This window comes from Ahaetulla prasina, chromosome 4 (genome assembly GCF_028640845.1).
Source record: "Ahaetulla prasina isolate Xishuangbanna chromosome 4, ASM2864084v1, whole genome shotgun sequence".
In the NCBI taxonomy this organism is placed as follows: domain Eukaryota; kingdom Metazoa; phylum Chordata; class Lepidosauria; order Squamata; family Colubridae; genus Ahaetulla; species Ahaetulla prasina.
The window spans coordinates 80994879-81012924 of record NC_080542.1 but is presented as its reverse complement, the minus strand read 5'-3'; the positions used below and the strand labels follow the sequence as shown (position 1 = coordinate 81012924).

The following is an 18046-nucleotide window of genomic DNA, read 5'->3' as shown; positions in this document are numbered from 1 at the left end:
GGCCACACTTGGAATATTGCATCCAGTTTTGGTCTCCACGATGTAAAAAAGATGTTGAGACTCTAGAAAGAGTGCAGAGAAGAGCAACAAAGATGATTAGAGGACTGGAGGCTAAAACATATGAAGAACGGTTGCAGGAACTGGGTATGTCTAGTTTAATAAAAAGAAGGACTAGGGGAGACATGATAGCTGTGTTCCAATATCTCAAGGGTTGCCACAAAGAAGAGGGAGTCGGGCTGTTCTCCAAAGCACCTGAGGGTAGAACAAGAAGCAATGGGTGGAAACTGATCAAAGAAAGAAGCAACTTAGAACTAAGGAGAAATTTCCTGACAGTTAGAACAATTAATAAGTGGAACGACTTGCCTGCAGAAGTTGTGAATGCTCCAACACTGGAAATTTTTAAGAAAATGTTGGATAACCATCTGACTGAGATGGTGTAGGGTTCCTGCCTAGGCAGGGGGTTGGACTAGAAGGCCTCCAAGGTCCCTTCCAACTCTGTTGTTTGTTATGTTATGTTATGTTATGTTATGTTATGTTATGTTATGTTATGTTATGTTATGTTATGTTATGTTATGTTATGTTATGTTATGTTATGTTATGATTTATGGAGAGCAAACAGCCCAGATAATAGTTAATGGTAGTTTGACAGAAGTTTTTAAGATTGCGAAAGGAACAAGACGGGGTGCCCCCATCACCATTACTGTTTATTTTAACTCTGGAGCCATTACTGGATAAAATAACAGAGGTAAAGGAGATAGAGGGAATTAAAATTAGACAACATGAGTATAAAGTGAGAGCGTTTGCTGATGATTTGGTGATTATTTTGTCAAATTCTATAAACTCAAGTGTATGTTTGTTGGAAATAATTGATCAATATGGAAAAGTTTCAGGGTTTAAAGTAAATCAGAATAAAACAAAAGTGATAACAAAAAATATGACTAGACAACAGAAAGAAAAATTAGAGGAAACAACAGGATTTGAAAATGTAAAAAAGGTCAAATACCTAGGAGTTTATATTACTTCTTCAAATGTGAAATTGTATAAGAATAACTTTGAGGTATTATGGCAAAAAGTTTAGAAGGAAATGCTCGGTTGGAAAAAATTACAATTATCATTATTGGGGAGAATAGCAGCCATTAAAATGAATGTTTTACCTAGATTTTTATTTTTGTTTCAGATGATACCAATAATTAAGAAAGATAAAAATTTGGAAGAATGGCAGATTGGAATTAATAAATTTATATGGGAAGGTAAAAAAGCGAGAGTTAAAATGAAAATAATTCAAGACATACGGGAAAGGGGAGGTTTAAAAATGCCCAATTTGAATTATATTATGAAGCAGCTGCTCTTTCAGTAATAAGTGATTGGTTTAACTTAACGGGGGAAAGGATTTTGAATATAGAAGGTTATGATTTACTATATGGATGGCATACATATTTATTGTATGATAAAAAACTGGATAAAGCCTTTAAGAATCATGTGTTAAGAATTGCTCTTCTGCGTGTCTGGAAGAAATACTATTACAAGTTGAATTATAAAATTCCTGTTTGGCAAACCCAAACCCAAGCATGCAATAGAGAATATAAATATAGAACAGAAACAGGAAATGATTACTTATAAAGAACTTTTATATTTTGAAAGAGGTAATTTACAATTAAAATCCTTGCAACAATTAAGAGAAGAAGGGAGAAACTATACTTGGTTCCAATATGGGCAATTACGAGTTAGGTGGAAAGAAGACCAGAAAATTGGTATCATGCAGAATGAAGAAAACTTGGTAAAACAAATTATAAATCAAACTCAGGCACATATAAAGAGATTGTATAATGTGTTGATAGAAATAGACTCTGAAAGGGATTTAATAAAGGATTGTATGATAAAATGGGCACAAAATATTCAAGAACCAATATTTTTGGAAACTTGGGAAAAAATTTGGGTTAGAAATGTTAAATTTACGCAAGCACAGAACCTGAGGGAAAATTTTTATAAAATGTTTTATAGGTGGCACTTAGACCCTAAAAAATTATCATGTATGTATCCAGATATGCAAGCGAAATGTTGGAGTTGTAATTGAGATGATGCTACATATTTTCATATTTGGTGGACTTGTAAGAAGATTAAGGCTTTTTGGATAAGGATCCGGTGGATTATACAAAATTTTTTGAAAAAGAAGATAAAGTTCCTACCGCAATTTTTCTTATTGGGAATTATTACGGACTGTACAGTAATTGAGACTAAGTTGATTTTAAATTTAATAACAGCGGCAAACTACTTATAGGACAATACTGCAAGAAAAAAGAGTTACCTACAATAGAAGAATGGATATTGAAAGTTGCTAATTTGGCTGAGATGGCTAAAATCTCAGCCTTTTTGAAAGACACTACACAAGAAAAATATCTAATTGAATGGAAAAATGGATTGAATATACGCAAAATAGATATCAGATTAAGAGATATCAGACTGTTTTTGAATGATTAGGATGTATTTATCTTTGATTTGTATGGGGGAAGTTAGGATTTGAGAAGAAGGGGAGGATTATAATTTGTGTTAGGGAAAATTTAGCGAATGATTGTTTTTTCTTTTGAACTATACCTTGTGTTTGTTCTGGGAAGTCGGGGGGAGGAGGGGTGGTTTTGAGGGAGGGGAGGGATGGAGTGGGGAGGGGAAAAAAAGGGGGGTGAAAATTTTTGTAAAAACTTTTTCAATTAAAAAAAGAAAAGTATGTATTGCCTGCCCAGGGGTTGCCTGCCGGGGGAGGAGATGAATGCACCTGGGAAGAAATTGAAGCTTCTGCCTGCTTAGAAGAGAGAACCAAAGATGCAGCCCAGACCTCTGGAGCCCAAGCGTCCGCTGAGATCCAGGTCCCCCCCTACTGGGCAGGCATGGCTACGAAGGCAGAAAAGGCCCAAAATCCCCTTGCTGTCTGTAAAATACGGGGGAGATCCAAAAGGATTGGGATTTTTCTTAAGTGTGGAACCATATGCAAGACTGGGGAGAGGACTTCTCATCAGATGCAGCACGTGTGAGATGTATTACCAGAGGTTGGTGGCTGAGTGGATGGTGGGATTCCACAATGAAGATTCCCCATTTATGAGGAATTATGACCAGTTTATTGGCAGCCATCATAGCATGCTTTGAGGACCCTCTTGGCTGAGTGTAGGGCAAGAATCAGGATGAAGTCCATTTATCAGAGGTGGAGATCGGTGGCAGAGTACACCCAGGAGTTCCGCGAGCTTGTGCACTACATGAGAGGGTGGTCAGAAGTAGCTCTGCTGGAAAGCTATAAGGATGGCCTCAATGAGGATGTCTACAAGGATTGTTGCTCCCTTGGGGCGCCCCGGGATCTGTAAAGTTGGTATGCTCTGGCTGCTGATGTGGAGATCGATTTGGCCAGAGATTGCTACCACGGTGGTCACACCTGGAGCAAACCTCCATCCTCTTTCTGCAGGGGAGCTCTGAAAGCCGCTGGGGGACCCACCGGCTTGAAGCCAAAGTCCACCTTGTGTTTCAGATGTGGGAAGGAAGGGCACCGAGCAGCTGATTGCTTCGCTAAGCCTGGACCCAAAGCGCCCCCTGGTGGAGGGAAGGCAAACTCTGGTGGAGGGAAGAAAGTCAACAAACCGCCTGCCAAATCTTGTGAGGTCACCCTAAATGGGGTGGAAGTTGTTGAGTTTGCTCTCCTGAACCAGGGTGAGTTGGGAACTCTGACCCCCACCGATGACAGCAATTCTGAAACTTATTCCAATGAGGACCTCCTGGTAAGTCTGAGGGGGAGACCCATGAACATCCCAGTGGAATTAAGAGTTCCATCTACCGGGGCCCATGGGAGGATGCTAGCCCTTATGGATTCGGGTACAAAGATGTGTCATCAGCCCTGAGATTGTGGAAAAGATGGGTCTAAGAGTAAGATCGATGAAATGGCCCATTGCATTTAGCCAGTTAGATGGGTGGATAGTGGGGAGGGGTAGCCCATTTTGTAACTGAAACAGTTGAAATGCGCATGGGTGATCACCAAGAGACTCTGAGCTTTGTTGTGGCTCCTGGCATGGAATGATCCCTCTTGCTTGGACGGCCCTGGTTCCGAAAATGGAATCCGTGAATAAATTGGAGGATGGGTGTGTTGCACATCCGCTCTAACCAGCAGGGGAAGGAGTGGGGTGTCATGTCCCACTCCTCCGCTGACGGCCGGGTCAGGGAAATCCGAATCAGGCTTGCCTCTGCAGCTCTGCCCAAAGTCCTAGCAAAGTCCTCAGAGCAGGCAGGAGACCAGAAAGTGACTTCAGCAAGATAAGTTCGACTTTGCCTGACTCAGAGACTGCCAGAAAGCAGATCCTTTATATAGGCCATGGGGTGTGGCTCCATGACTCAGCACTCATTAAGGCCTGCCCCTCCCTTCCTTCTGTTGCCTCCGCCTATCCAGTCTTCTGATGTGAGGGTCACTCCAATCAGCAGCTGTTGGAAATAAACTTTCCTCAGGCTCACATGCTGTGGAGGAGGGGGAGGGGTCTAGCTGCTCCGTTTGCCTGGGCATGGAGCCAGGGCTGGGGCCGGGGGGTGCTCCCTCCTCTGCAGCCTGCTTGGGCATGGAGCCAGGGCTGGAACCGGGAGGTGCCCCCTCCTCTTCAGCTTGTCTGGGCATGGAGCCAGGACTGGGGCAGGGAGGCATACATTCCTCTGTGTTCGGGAGCAGATAAGAAGGCCCCGGCTGCTGTGAGAGCGGGTAAGACACAACATGGGGGGAGCCCCTATTGCGTGGTCAAAGCAGTGAGTAAATTGGCTGTGGCCACAACAGAACACCTGGAATGAAGGGGGGAAGATCCCAAAAGAATATCAGGACCTCTGGGAGGTGTTTAGTGAGAAGGCGTCAGATGTGCTGCCCCCCACTCTTGACCTACAGACTGTAGCATAGAAATCCTTCTGGGGGTAAAGATCCCAAAACCAAAAATCTACCCCATGATCCCCGGGAGCTATGGGGGAACTATGAGACTTTATTGATAAAAACCTAAAATGCAGCTTCATCCAATCGGCTAGGCTTGGGCGTCCTCCTGGACGGTCGGCTGTCCTTTGATGAACATCTGGCGGCCGTCACCAGGAGGGCCTTTTACCAAGTTCGCTTGGTTCGCCAGTTGCGTCCCTTCCTTGACCGGGAGGCCTTATGCACAGTCACTCACGCTCTGGTTACGTCTCGGCTGGATTATTGCAATGCTCTCTACATGGGGCTGCCCTTGAGATGCACCCGGAGGCTGCAGTTAGTCCAGAATGCAGCTGCGCGAGTGGTAATGGGAGCCGCTTGTGGCTCCCATGTAACACCACTGCTCCGTAGTCTGCACTGGCTTCCTGTAGTCTTTCGGGTGCGCTTCAAGTTCCTGGTTACCACCTTTAAAGCGCTCCATGGCTTAGGACCCGGGTACTTACGAGACCGCCAGCTGTTACCTTATGCCTCCCATCGACCCGTACGCTCTCACAGAGAGGGCCTTCTCAGGGTGCCGTCCGCCAAACAATGTCGGCTGGCGGCCCCCAGGAGTAGGGCCTTCTCTGTGGGAGCACCGACGCTCTGGAACGAACTCCCCCCTGGCTTACGTCAAGTGCCTGATCTTCAGACCTTTCGTCGTGAGCTAAAAACATATTTATTCATTCAAGCAGGACTGGCATAAATAGTTGATTTTAAATTGGGGTTTTAGTAATATTTTAAATTTTTAAATCTTTTAAATTACCGGCCATTTAGTAATAGTTTATTTTAATTTCTTTTAATTGTATATATTTTGTATTTTATTCCGGCTGTACACCGCCCTGAGTCCTTCGGGAGAAGGGCGGTATAAAAATTTAATAAAATAAAATAAAATAAATAAAATAGGCTGCGGGTAGCTGCCCCTCATGATCCTCCGGGAAAAGAAGGATGGGTCTTTTCATCTGGTGGTGGATTATAAGAATTTAAACGCCATACGTGTGGAAAATGTCTACCCACTGCCCCTCATGAAAGACATACTAGCCCACCTAGCCAAAGGAAAGATCGTTACTAAGTTGGAATTGCGGGAGGCTTATTATAGAGTACGGATTAAGGAAGGAGATGAATGGAAAACTGCTTTCAACTGCCTGCTTGGATGTTTCCAGTTCAGGGTGCTCCCGCATATTCATGCAGCTGATCAATGAAGTACTGCATGAGCACCTGCACAAAGGGTTTCTGGTCTACCTGTATGACATTCTTATCTACATGGATGACCTCGTGAAACTAGTAAGAGCTGTCCTGAAGAAACTTAGGGCCGCTGAACTGTACGCTAAATTGTCCAAACGTGAATTCCACCAGACTAAAATTTACTATCTGGGGTACTGCATATTACATGAGGGGATAGAAATGGATTCAGAGAAAGTCTGGGTGGTACTGGAATGGGCACCTCCACATACCTGCAAACAACTACAAAGCTTCCTGGATTTGGCTAACTTCTATCGACAATTCATCCCCTCGTTCGCAAAGATTGCCTTACGATTACAAATCTTCTGAAAACAAAGGGAGAGGCAGAGCCAAACCATTCTGGCCTCTCGAGTGGACTATGGAGTGTCAGGCACCCTTTGAAAGACTAAAACGTCTGTTTGCCGCTGATCCGATCCTTAAACACCCTGACATGGAGGCCCCGTTTGTTGTTCAGGCCGACAACAGTGATGTGGCCGTTGGGACAGTGTTACTTCAAGCCAATGCTGAGGGAAAGTTGCAACCCTTTGCCTACACCTCCCAGAAATTGTCTGAAACTGAGAGACGGTGGGCCATCTGGGAGAAGGAGGCTTTTGCAGTTCGTTGGGTGCTGTTAACGTGGAGGCATTTCCTGGAAGAGGCAAAGCACTCCTTTGAAGTGTGGACTGATGACAAAAATTTAGAGGCCCTAAAAACACCCCGAAAATTGTCACCTAAGCAAGTCCACTGGGCCCAACATCTAACCGTTTTAATTTCTCTCTGCGCTACCTCCCATTTTCTGGCAGATGCCCTCTCTAGATTACCTCAATACAATAGTGCTCAGACAGAAGTAATTTGACCAATTGTCCCTTCGAATCAACTGGCAGCCCCAGCAGTCACCGGAGCTGAGCGAAAGCAGACCAACCCATATCCGGAGACTTGACTGAGCAGTTAAAAAAAGCTTTAAAACTGATGAATGGTTTTTAGCAGACTCCAATGAGTGCACAGTTCAGGAGGGGCTCGCCTTGGTGGGAGTGAAGCTGTATGTCTCCACAAGTCTGAGAGGGGTGATTTTGCAACACAGACATGACACTAAAGTTGCTGGAAATTTTGGATTTGTAAAGACATTGCACCTAGTTAAACGACAATTCTGATGGCCGGCTCTAAAGAAAGACATAGAAGCCTACGTGATGAGCTGTCTTGTGTCTGCATCAGCAAAGAAGCTGTTCTGTCCCCCTCAACCACAACCCAAGACACACGAGCTGACTATATCTTCCAGCAATTTACTCCAATGACAGATATCAGTTCTGGCAACGAACCTGCAGTGGCCTGTCAAGTTCTCCTATCTCCTCAGACCAGCGTAACTGCAGTTCAGAAATAAACAGAAACCAAAGTCTTAGTCTCAAAATATTGCAGCCAAAGTTTCCAAGAGTCAGTTTTTGTCCGTCACGAAGCCCAATGGCAGCTCCACTCACTTTTATACCCTGTGGGGCTCCATGACTCAGCACTCCCTGGGCCAGCCCCTCCTTTTCCTTTGCTGCGCACATTTCCCTCGGCATCACTGCCTTGCATCTAGCCAAGATTGATCCTCCTCAGGTGGCTCTTGGGGCGTTACCAGGGAGAAGGAGGGGTCAGGGGAAAGACGCCATGTCAGCTTCTCCTCCTCCACCTGGCCTGCCTCTGGAACTTGGAGCGGAGCCAGAGAAGAAGGTCCTGCAGAGGGAAGCCGTCGGCTCTTCCCCCTCACTCTCTGAGTCACTCTCTGCCAGGAGGCCCAGTTCTGAAGACACAACAGAAGCCTCCAGAGAAGCCCCCTGGGTTACTTCAGAGTGTAGCCAGACTGGGAGCCCTATGGAGGGAAATATCCATGGATTTTATTGTTGAACTGCCCGAGAGTGGGGGAAATACAGTTATTTGGGTGGTTACTGACTTGTTCCCCAAACAAGTGCATTTTATACCATGTCCCAAAATCCCCTTGGCTAAAACTCTGGCTAAACTGTTTGTCCAACATGTGTGTAGACTACATGAGGTTCCGGAGCGAATAATCTTAGACAGAGGGTTCAGTTCACCTCCCATTTCTGGAAGGAGTTCCTAGGATTGTTAGGCTCTGCCCAGGGGTTAAACTCTATCCACCATCCTCAGACCAATGGGACTTGTGAAAGAACTAACTTGGTATTGAAATAATACCTTGGGTGTTACATAAATTATCAGCAAGACAACTGGGTGGACCTGTTGTCTTTCACAGAGGTCGCCGATAATAATTCTATTCGCAGCAGTACTGGTTTCACCCCGTTCAAGGTAGCCTCAGCTCAGGATTTTGTACCCATCCCGGAGAGAAACATCCCTGGAGAGAAACCGCAAATACCTTCATTAGCTGATTGGATCGAACAGTTACATAGTACTTAGATGGTAACACATAAGGCCCTAGATGAAGCACACTGCGCTCATAAGAAACAAGCCGATAAGAAAAGAACCCAGGCTAGGGATTAAAAAGTAGGAGATAAAGTTTTCCTTTCCACTAAGTATGTACAAATTACCCAAAAGTCAAAAAAACGTGGACCTAAATATGTGGGTCCTTTCCCTATTGTATGCATAGTGAACCCTGTTACAGTGCAGTTGGAATTGCCAACAACCTCAAGGAGGATTCACCCTATGTTTCATGGTAGTTTACTGAATCCTGAGCATCTTTCCTCCCTCCATCCAGACCAGGAATCTCATCCGGTCCCCATACTCATAGAAGGAGAGCAGCATTTTGAAGTCGAGGAAATATTGGATTCTAGGAAACATTGGGGAAAAGTACAGTATTTGGTGGCCTGGAAACACTTCCCCTTAGCTCAAGTTGAATGAGTGAATAAGCACGATGTAAGAACTCGGAAGCAACTGCAATTGTTTTATTCTAAATACCCTGATAAACCTTAGTTTCCCTTTTACTTTTTTTTTTTTTTTGTAGGACTAAAGTCTCTTCTGCAGGAGGACTGAATGTCAGCCTCTGCTTGCTACTGATTTATTGATTTATTGCTCTGTTTGCTCTCTACTGTTTTATTCATTTATTGCTCTGCTTGCTATGGTTGTCATTGTAACGGGGGGGGGGGAGGGAGGAGTTGTCTTGATTATGGGAGAAGGGGGGAAGCAAGCTGGTGGAGATGCTGTGAGGTTTGAAAGAATTTTCCCTCAGTGTTTCTCTGCAATTGGGAGGCATGCTGATAACCCATCAAGGCCAACTGTCCGGGCATACCAGAGGGATGAAGCCATGTGAAGCTGCACCCTACATGATCCTCTGGAGGAACGCGGATTGGATAATACTGACTGGACCTTTGGGAGGAGGGTTTTGGGGATATTTCCTATATGTGATTTTCCCTCCTATTGCCTCAGATCTTGCTTTTCTTTGGTTGCATTCAGTTCATACTCAGTAAAAGTACTTTTCTCTATGAAAATGGAGTTGGGGTTTTTCTTTCTTGAGTACTAATAGGAGGCACACCCGACAGAAACCCTACACCACTTCAGACAAATGGTTATCCAATCTCTTCTTAAAATCTGTCAGTGTTGGAGCATTCACAACTTCTGGAGGCAAGTTGTTCCACTGATTAATTGTTGTAATTGTCAGGAAAATTCTACTTAGTTCTAGGTTGCTTCTCTCCTTGATTCGTTTCCATCCATTGCTTCCTGTCCTGCCCTCAGGTGCTTTCGAAAATAGCTTAACACCCTCTTCTTTGTGGCAGCCCCTGAGATATTGGAACACTGCTATCATGTCACCCCTAGTCTTTCTTTTCATTAAACTAGACATACCCAGTTCCTGCAGCCGTTCTTCAAATATTTTAGCCTCCAGTCCCCTAATCATCTTTGTTGCTCTTCTCTGCACTTTTTCTAGAGTCTCCACATCTTTTTTACATCGTGGAGACCAAAACTGGATGCAGTATTCCAGGTGTGGCCTTATCAAGGCATTATAAAGTGGTATTAACACTTCACGTGATCTTGATTCCATCCCTCTGTTTATGCAGCCTAGAACTGTGTTGGCTTTTTGACAGCTGCTGCACACTGCTAGCTCATATCCAAATGGTTGTCCACTAGGAATCCAAGATCCCTCTCACAGGTACTACTATTGAGCAAGGTACCACATATACGATACCTGTGCATTTTGTTTTTCTTGCCTAAATGTAGAACCTTACTTTTTTTCACTGTTGAATTTCATTTTGTTAGATAGCGCCCAATGTTCAAGTCTGTCGAGATCCTTCTGTAACTTGAGCCTATCTTCTGGAGTATTGGCTATTCCTGCCAGCTTGGTGTCATCTGCAAATTTGATGAGTTCCCTATCTATCCCCTTGTCCAAGTCATTGATGAAAATGTTGAAGAGTACTGCGCCTAAAACAGAGCCTTGGGGTGCCCCACTGCATACTTCCCTCCATATAGGTGCAGTTCCATTGAAGAATACACATTGAGTGTGGTTGGTCAGCCAGTTATGAATTCATCTGGTGGTGATGCTGTCTAACCCACATTTTTCTATTTTATCTAGTAGTAGGTTATGGTCTACTTTATCAAATGCCTTACTGAAATCCAACTAAATTATAGACAGCATTTCTCTCGTCCACAAATTTTGTTGCTTTGTCAAATTACTGCAACAAATCAGATTAGATTTGGAGAAGTGGAAAAATCTATAAGTATCTTTGATAGGAAGAATAGCTACTATAAAAATTAATATTTTACTGAGATTACTATATTTGTTCCAAACAATACCAATAAAGCTGGGAAAAATATTTTGAGGAATTAAATAAAATAATGTGAAAATATATTTGGTAAGGGAAAAAGAGCAAGAATAAGTCTGAAAATGTTACAAGATTCCAAAAACAAAGGGAGTTTTGGGTTGCCAGATTGAGATTTGTATTATCAGGCTTTTGTACTTACATGGGTGAAAGAATGGATAAATTTGAGGTATAGACAATTATTAACACCGGAGGGACATGATCTGTAACTAAGGTGGCATGCCTTTTTATGATATGGGAAAAAGGTGGCATGCCTTTTTATGGTATGGGAAAAACAAAATCCATAGATATTTTCAAAGACATTATGTTAGTAATGCATTAGTGTTATGTTGGACAAAAAAACAACAACATTATTTGAAAATACCAGTCTTGCTCTCCACAATGGAATCACTGATACATCTGAATGTTTTTAACACAGAAAACATTATAAGATATAAGGACATTTTGAATGAAAAAGGGAAACTTAAAACTAAGCAAGAAGGGATTGATTTGGCAGGGTGGCCACATGTGCAAATACAATCAAGATATGAGAAAGATGCTAAAATGTATGGTTTTTTAAAGAACCAACAAAACTGGATCAGATATTAACAGGGAAGATGAAAAACTAATTTAAAAAATGTATAACTACCTATTGAACATTAAAATGGAAGAAGAGCAAGTAAAAGAAACAATGATAGTATGGGCCAAAATTTTGGTTATAGTATAGTTAGATAAGTGGCAGAAATTGTGGGATAGGAATTATAAATTAACAATGTCAACTGCATACAAAGAAGTTTATATAAAATGTTTTATAGATAACATTTTCCACCAGCAAGATTGGCAAAGATGTTTAAGAATATGTCTGCTAAGTGTTGGAAATGTAATCAGATATCGGGTTCATACTATCACATGTGGTGAACATACCCAAAGGCAAAAAATACTGGACAAATATACACACATGGTTAGAAAAAATAGTAAAGCAACACATAGATCTAAAGCCAGAAATATTTTTGTTGGGTATTCTACCAGAAAAATATAATAAAGGGAATACATATTTATTTTTACATGTGTTAACTGCAGCTAGAATTGTGTTTGCACAACAATGAAAAAATGAAGAGATCACTACAGATAAAAATGCTATAAAAAATTAGAATGTGCAGAAATGGAAAGACTAACATTCAAAATTAAGAAGGAAGAAACTGAATACTTTTTAACATGGGATTTGTTATATCAACGGCTAACTAGCAGAAACAGAAGTTAGAAACTTAAAAGCATAAAGTAATGATTAACTATAGTGAAGATTTATTAAAATGGCTAAGTAAATATTATTATTATTATGCGATTATCATTAATTACGTTATCATTGTTTATCATTGTTATGAATATTATTATTAACACTATTTCTCAAAAACAACTGTATTCAGACAACACACTGTTCATAAAGACATTGAATTTTTGTTTAATATTAATTTTTTTTAATAAAAAACAGTTTTGGACACTTTTGGCAAAAGTACTTCATTAGAGCAAAAGTATCAACTTAAAGCCGGAGAGCCTTGCATAAATCAATATACTCTAGGTAGTCTCCTGCTAGGAAATATGATTAAAAATATTGTGATCTTACAATTTGTAATAAATTATGTAAAATGCAAATTAATATTAAAAAGACTTATACATTATTATTCTTAATGATAAATTTATCTAAACAATACAACCCGTGTGTCATACCTTCTGGACAATGTTGGTAGCAAGCTCTTCTATCAGTTCTATAAATACCCCTCTTAAACAAATACAATTCTGATTTTCACAATTCAGCAGTCCTATGCTTCTCTGAAACCTGGTTAAATGAATCAATTGAAGATAGCAGCCTGCGTATCCCAGGGTTTCAGATTGAACAATCAGACAGAATTACAGAAACATCTAGTAAAAAGAAGGGAGGAGGCTTATGCCTATATATTATCAGAAGCTGGTGTCAGGATTTAACTGTAATTTACAAATTCTGTGATGAAAATTTAGAAACTTTAATTATCAACTGAAAACCATACTATTCGCCTCATGAATTTTCCTCATTTCTTCTAATTGCTGTTTATGTCCCACCACAAGTCTGTGTAAACAAGGCATTACGAACTCTAGCTGACCGAATCATGGATGCTGAAGCCAAATACCCCAATTCACTGGACATTATTTTGGGAGATCTAAACAAGGTAAACTTAAGGAAAGAGCTACCAAAATACTTTCAGCATGTCAATTGTCCCACCAGAGGCAAGAATAATTTAGGCCATTGCTACACAACACTAAAAGATGCTTATCGGTCTTTACCACATGCAGCTATAGGACACTCTGATCATTACATGATTCACCTTGTACCTGCTTACAGGCAAAGACTTAAAACCACAAAACCAACAATTAAATCAGTGAAGACCTGGACTGAGGAGGCAAAATTAAAGCTACAGGCCTGCTTTGACTGCACTGATTGGAATATTTTTGAAGAAACCTCTGCAGACCTGGATGAACTCACAGATACTGTAACATCGTATATCAGCTTCTGTGAAGACCTATGTGTACCTACAAGGAACTTGCGAATATACAGTAACAACAAACCTTGGTTCACACCTAAACTTAAGCAGCTACGACATTCCAAAGAGGAAGCCTACAGAAAAGGTGATAAAATGCTGTACAATCAGGCCAGAAATGATCAAAGGGAGATCAAAGCAGCAAAAAGAAGCTACTCTGAAAAGCTAAAGAATCAGTTCTCAACAAATGAAGCAGCAAACATGTGGAAAACTCTTAAAAATATCACCGGCTACGGCAAACCTCCTTCCCAGGCTGAAGGAAATCAACAACTGGCAGATGACCTGAACACGTTTTACTGCAGGTTTGAAAGGAAACTACAGACACCTATCTCCACAACCCCTATCTCAGACACACCAACAACAGCCAAGCCTCCTACAACTGACCCCATCCCATTGGGTTCACAACCCCTAGTGATCACAGAAAAGGAAGTGCAGGACCTATTTCACAGACAAAAGCCAGGAAAAGCTCCAGGCCCAGACAAGGTAACTCCTTCTTGCTTAAAAATCTATGCTGACCAATTGGCCCCCACCTTCAGCCATATCTTCAATAAATCACTAGAGATGTGCTATGTTCCTTCTTGCTTCAAACGCTCTACCATCATTCCAGTGCTGAAGAAGCCCACCATCAAGGAACTGAATGACAGTTGCTTTAACATCTGTAGTCATGAAAACCTTTGAAAGGCTAGTGCTGTCCCACTTGAAAACCATCCGCTGTTAGATCCCTTGCAATTTGCATACCGAGCAAATAGATCAACAGATGATGCTGTTAATATGGCTCCGCACTAATCCTACAACATCTTGAATCTCCAAAGACCTATGCAAGGGTCCTCTTTGTAGACTTTAGTTCAGCATTCAATACCATCATTCCAGACACTCTTCTAACTAAGCTAAATCAGCTACAGGTACCTGAACAGACTTGTAAGTGGATCACAAGCTTTGTAACAAACAGGAAGCAGCAGGTGAAGCTAAATAGGATCACATCAGATACCTGTACAATTAACACAGCCCCCCCCCCCAAGGCTGTGTGCTCTCCCCACTTCTCTTATACCAATACCAATGATTGCATCTCCAATGATCCATCTGTTAAACTACTGAAGTTCGTAGATGACACAACAGTGATTGGTCTCATTCGAGACAATGACGAATCCGCATATAGTCGAGAGGTCGAACGACTAGCCTTGTGGTGCGACCAAAACAATCTGGAACTGAACACACTCAAAACCGTAGAAATAGTGGTAGACTTTAGGAGAAACCCTTCCATACTTCCACCTCTCACAATACTAGACAACACAGTATCAACAGTAGAAACCTTCAAATTTCTAGATTCTACCATATCGCAAGATCTAAAATGGACAGCTAACATCAAAAACATCATCGAAAAAGGACAACAAAGACTCAGAAAGCTCAAACTGCCCAAGGAGCTGCTGATCCAGTTCTACAGAGGAATTATTGAGTCTGTCATTTGCACCTCTATAACTATCTGGTTTGGTTCTGCAACCCAACAAGACAGACACAGACTTCAGAGGATAATTAAAACTGCAGAAAAAATAATTGCTACCAACCTGCCTTCCTTTGAGGACCTATATACTGCACGAATCAAGAAGAGGGCCGTGAAAATATTTACAGATCCCTCACATCCTGGACATAAAACTGTTTCAACTCCTACCCTCAAAACAATGCTATAGAGCACTACACACTAGAACAACTAGACACTTTTCCCGAACGCCATCACTCTGCTAAACAAATAATTCCCTCAACACTGTCAAACTATTTACTAAATCTGCACTATTAATCTTCTCATCATTCACATCACCCATCTCCTTCCACTTATGACTGTATGACTGTAACTTTGTTGCTGGTAATCCTTATGATTTATATTGATATTGATTATTTCCCGATTGCTTATTTATACCCTATGATTATCATTAAGTGTTGTATCTTTAAGGGTTAAATTTGTACCTTATGACCATCATTAAGTCTTGTAAGTGTTGTACCTTGATGAAGGTATCTTTTCTTTTATGTATACTGAGAGCATATGCACCAAGACAAATTCCTTGTGTGTCCAATCACACTTGGCCAATAAAAATTCTATTCTATTCTTTTCTATTCTTCTTTTTTTAAAACCAATTTTTATTGAGTCCTCCTCTCCAGTTTATGAACAGAGTATTGGCCATACCATATCTTATACACCTTAACTTAACATATCCAAATACATTTTACTCAGTTACAATTTCTGCCAAAATATTCTTTTACCATCTTTTAATCACAGTCTTAATGTTTCTATGCTCATTTATATAAACCACATCTTCTTTCGCCCTCAGGTTTATATTTCTGCATTTTTACTAACATATATTCTCTTGTATTATTTTTTAGCTAATTCAATTTTTATCCTGATGTATTCAAACGTGTTTGGGGTTGTCTTTCTTCCATTTCATCTTTTACATTTTACAGCAATCTTTCTTCCCTTTCTTCTCCTCTCCCTTCCTTCTTTTAACCTTCCTACTTTCTTCTTTCCTCTCCTACTCCTTCTCTACATCCCCTTCCTTTCCCCCTCCTCCTTTCTTCCTCCCTATCTTACTTTGTCCCCTACTCTTATTTCCCCTCCATTTCTTCCTTTCCTCTCCCTTTCTTCTTTCTCTCTCTCTCCTTCTCCCTTTTTTCTACCTCTCTCCTACTTCTTATCTCTCTCTATTGCTGTATTCATACTAGGAAATGTGATTAAAATATTGTGATCTTACAATTTGTAATAAATTATGTAAAATGCAAATTAATATTAAAAAGACTTATACATTATTATTCTTAATGATAAATTTATCTAAAATAATACAACCCTTGTGTCATACCTTCTGGACAATGTTGGTAGCAAGCTCTTCTATCAGATCTTCTTTATGATCTTGCAAATAACAAGCTTCATACTGTTTGTCCTCAAAAAGATATGTAGGTAAGTATTAATACTCAGAAATTTCAAATTTTAAAATGTGCATAATGGTTTAAAAATACTATAAACAAATCCCATTTTGCAAAATTAATCAATTACCCACATAAATACAAGGGATCTGCTTAATTGTTCAGTGTTTGTATGTGTATGTCAGTGGTGGGTTTCAAAATTGTTTACTACCAGTTCTGTAGGTGTGGTGCATGTGGCATGGTTGGTGAATGTGGCTTGGTTGACGTGGTAGGGGAAGGATACTGTAAAATCTCTATTCCCTCTCCAATCCAGGGGAAGGTTACTGCAAAATCCCGTTTTCCTCCCAATCAGCTGGGACTTAGGAGGCAGAGAATAGAAGGGGGAGGAGCAGTCAGAATTTTTACTACCGGTTCTCCAAACTATTCAAAATTTCCGCTACCGGTTCTCCAGAACTGGCCAGAACCTGCTGAATCCCACCTCTGGTGTATGTGTATATCAGTCTGAAAAATTCCAGAATTTGTCTACCTGTCTATGGCCACATTGGCAGGAGATAGGGTATGCATGTATATACATTTGTGTATAAATGCATACATAAAAGTTGAACGTGATAACCTTTTGATTTGTTTTTGAATTATACATTATATGGGAAGACTCCGCTTATGTACTAATTATTGAACACTCTACCAAGGAAACTCCAGCTGGTCTTCCTGATGTCTTCTTTAATGATGATTGAACACATATCTGTTCAATCAAATATTTCACGAATAACAATTATTTTTAAAAATAAAATTTACTTTTGATTTCTGTATGTTTCTGGTCTTGTAGAATGGATAATATATTGCCTGTTTTTACTTGTGGATACTTTAGAGAAAGAATGCAGAAAAATAAATATTGCTGCTGTGATAATAAAGAGGAGGAGGAAAATAGTATATGAATGATTAATACGATAAATATAAAAATAATTAAAAATGAAAAGGAGTAGAATAAAATAATGGAATAGAATAAACTGTAGTAATATTGGCCTGTAAATTTACTGCCTTTTCTAATTGAGCAAGAAATGTCCACTACTAGAAAGAATACTTTTTTTTAATTAAATCAAAAAAAGATCTTTCTTACCAAGCTGTCACTGTATGTCCCTGCCTTTGAAATAGCTTCTTCTATTACTTCTTCTGCAACATGTAAGGCTACAGCAACAGTGCTTAACATGCTATGTCCTAAGCAAGAAAGGTAAAAAATACTCATGACATTTATACAAGGGAAAAGATAATTGAAATAGAAATGAAGCCCACAACTGCTTTCCCAAAAAAAGGATCCTCCCATCAACAATTCATTGCTGCAAACCAGGTAAAGTTTTTAGTATTATACAATATTTCTTCTAGCCAGTGAATGTCAACTGTCCCACTAGGTTAGATAGCAAGGGACATTATTTTTAACCAAGAGTATAACTTTACTGAAGATTCCATGTGGTTACAGAAGTAGAAAAGCCAGTTCTAATGATTCACTCGAAAACCACATAGGAAAACTCTCCCTTTTCCCTCTGGATCTCCCATTCATTTGCTCTATATTTTGGGAGCAATCTGTGTGCCTCGGACTTCCTCAGCTGAGTGACCTAGAGGTGTCGGGTCTATCTCAGGCTTCCAGTCAGCGCACCCCAAAATTCCCTCCC

General features: G+C 40.7%; 1 protein-coding gene across 14 annotated transcripts in view; it reads right to left on the bottom strand.

Annotated features, from left to right (window-relative positions):
• Positions 1-18046, bottom strand: part of MYRIP (myosin VIIA and Rab interacting protein) — a 288867-nt gene that overhangs the window by 91984 nt on the left and 178837 nt on the right. For 13 of the 14 annotated variants that reach the window (XM_058184056.1, XM_058184053.1, XM_058184060.1 and 10 more), the window contains 2 exons: positions 17497-17594; positions 16316-16396 (listed from right to left, as the gene is read on the bottom strand). In XM_058184056.1, the coding sequence (XP_058040039.1) occupies positions 16316-16396; positions 17497-17594 (179 nt within the window). The remainder of the gene's footprint in view (positions 1-16315; positions 16397-17496; positions 17595-18046) is intronic. The other variant, XM_058184059.1, reaches the window with a different exon arrangement.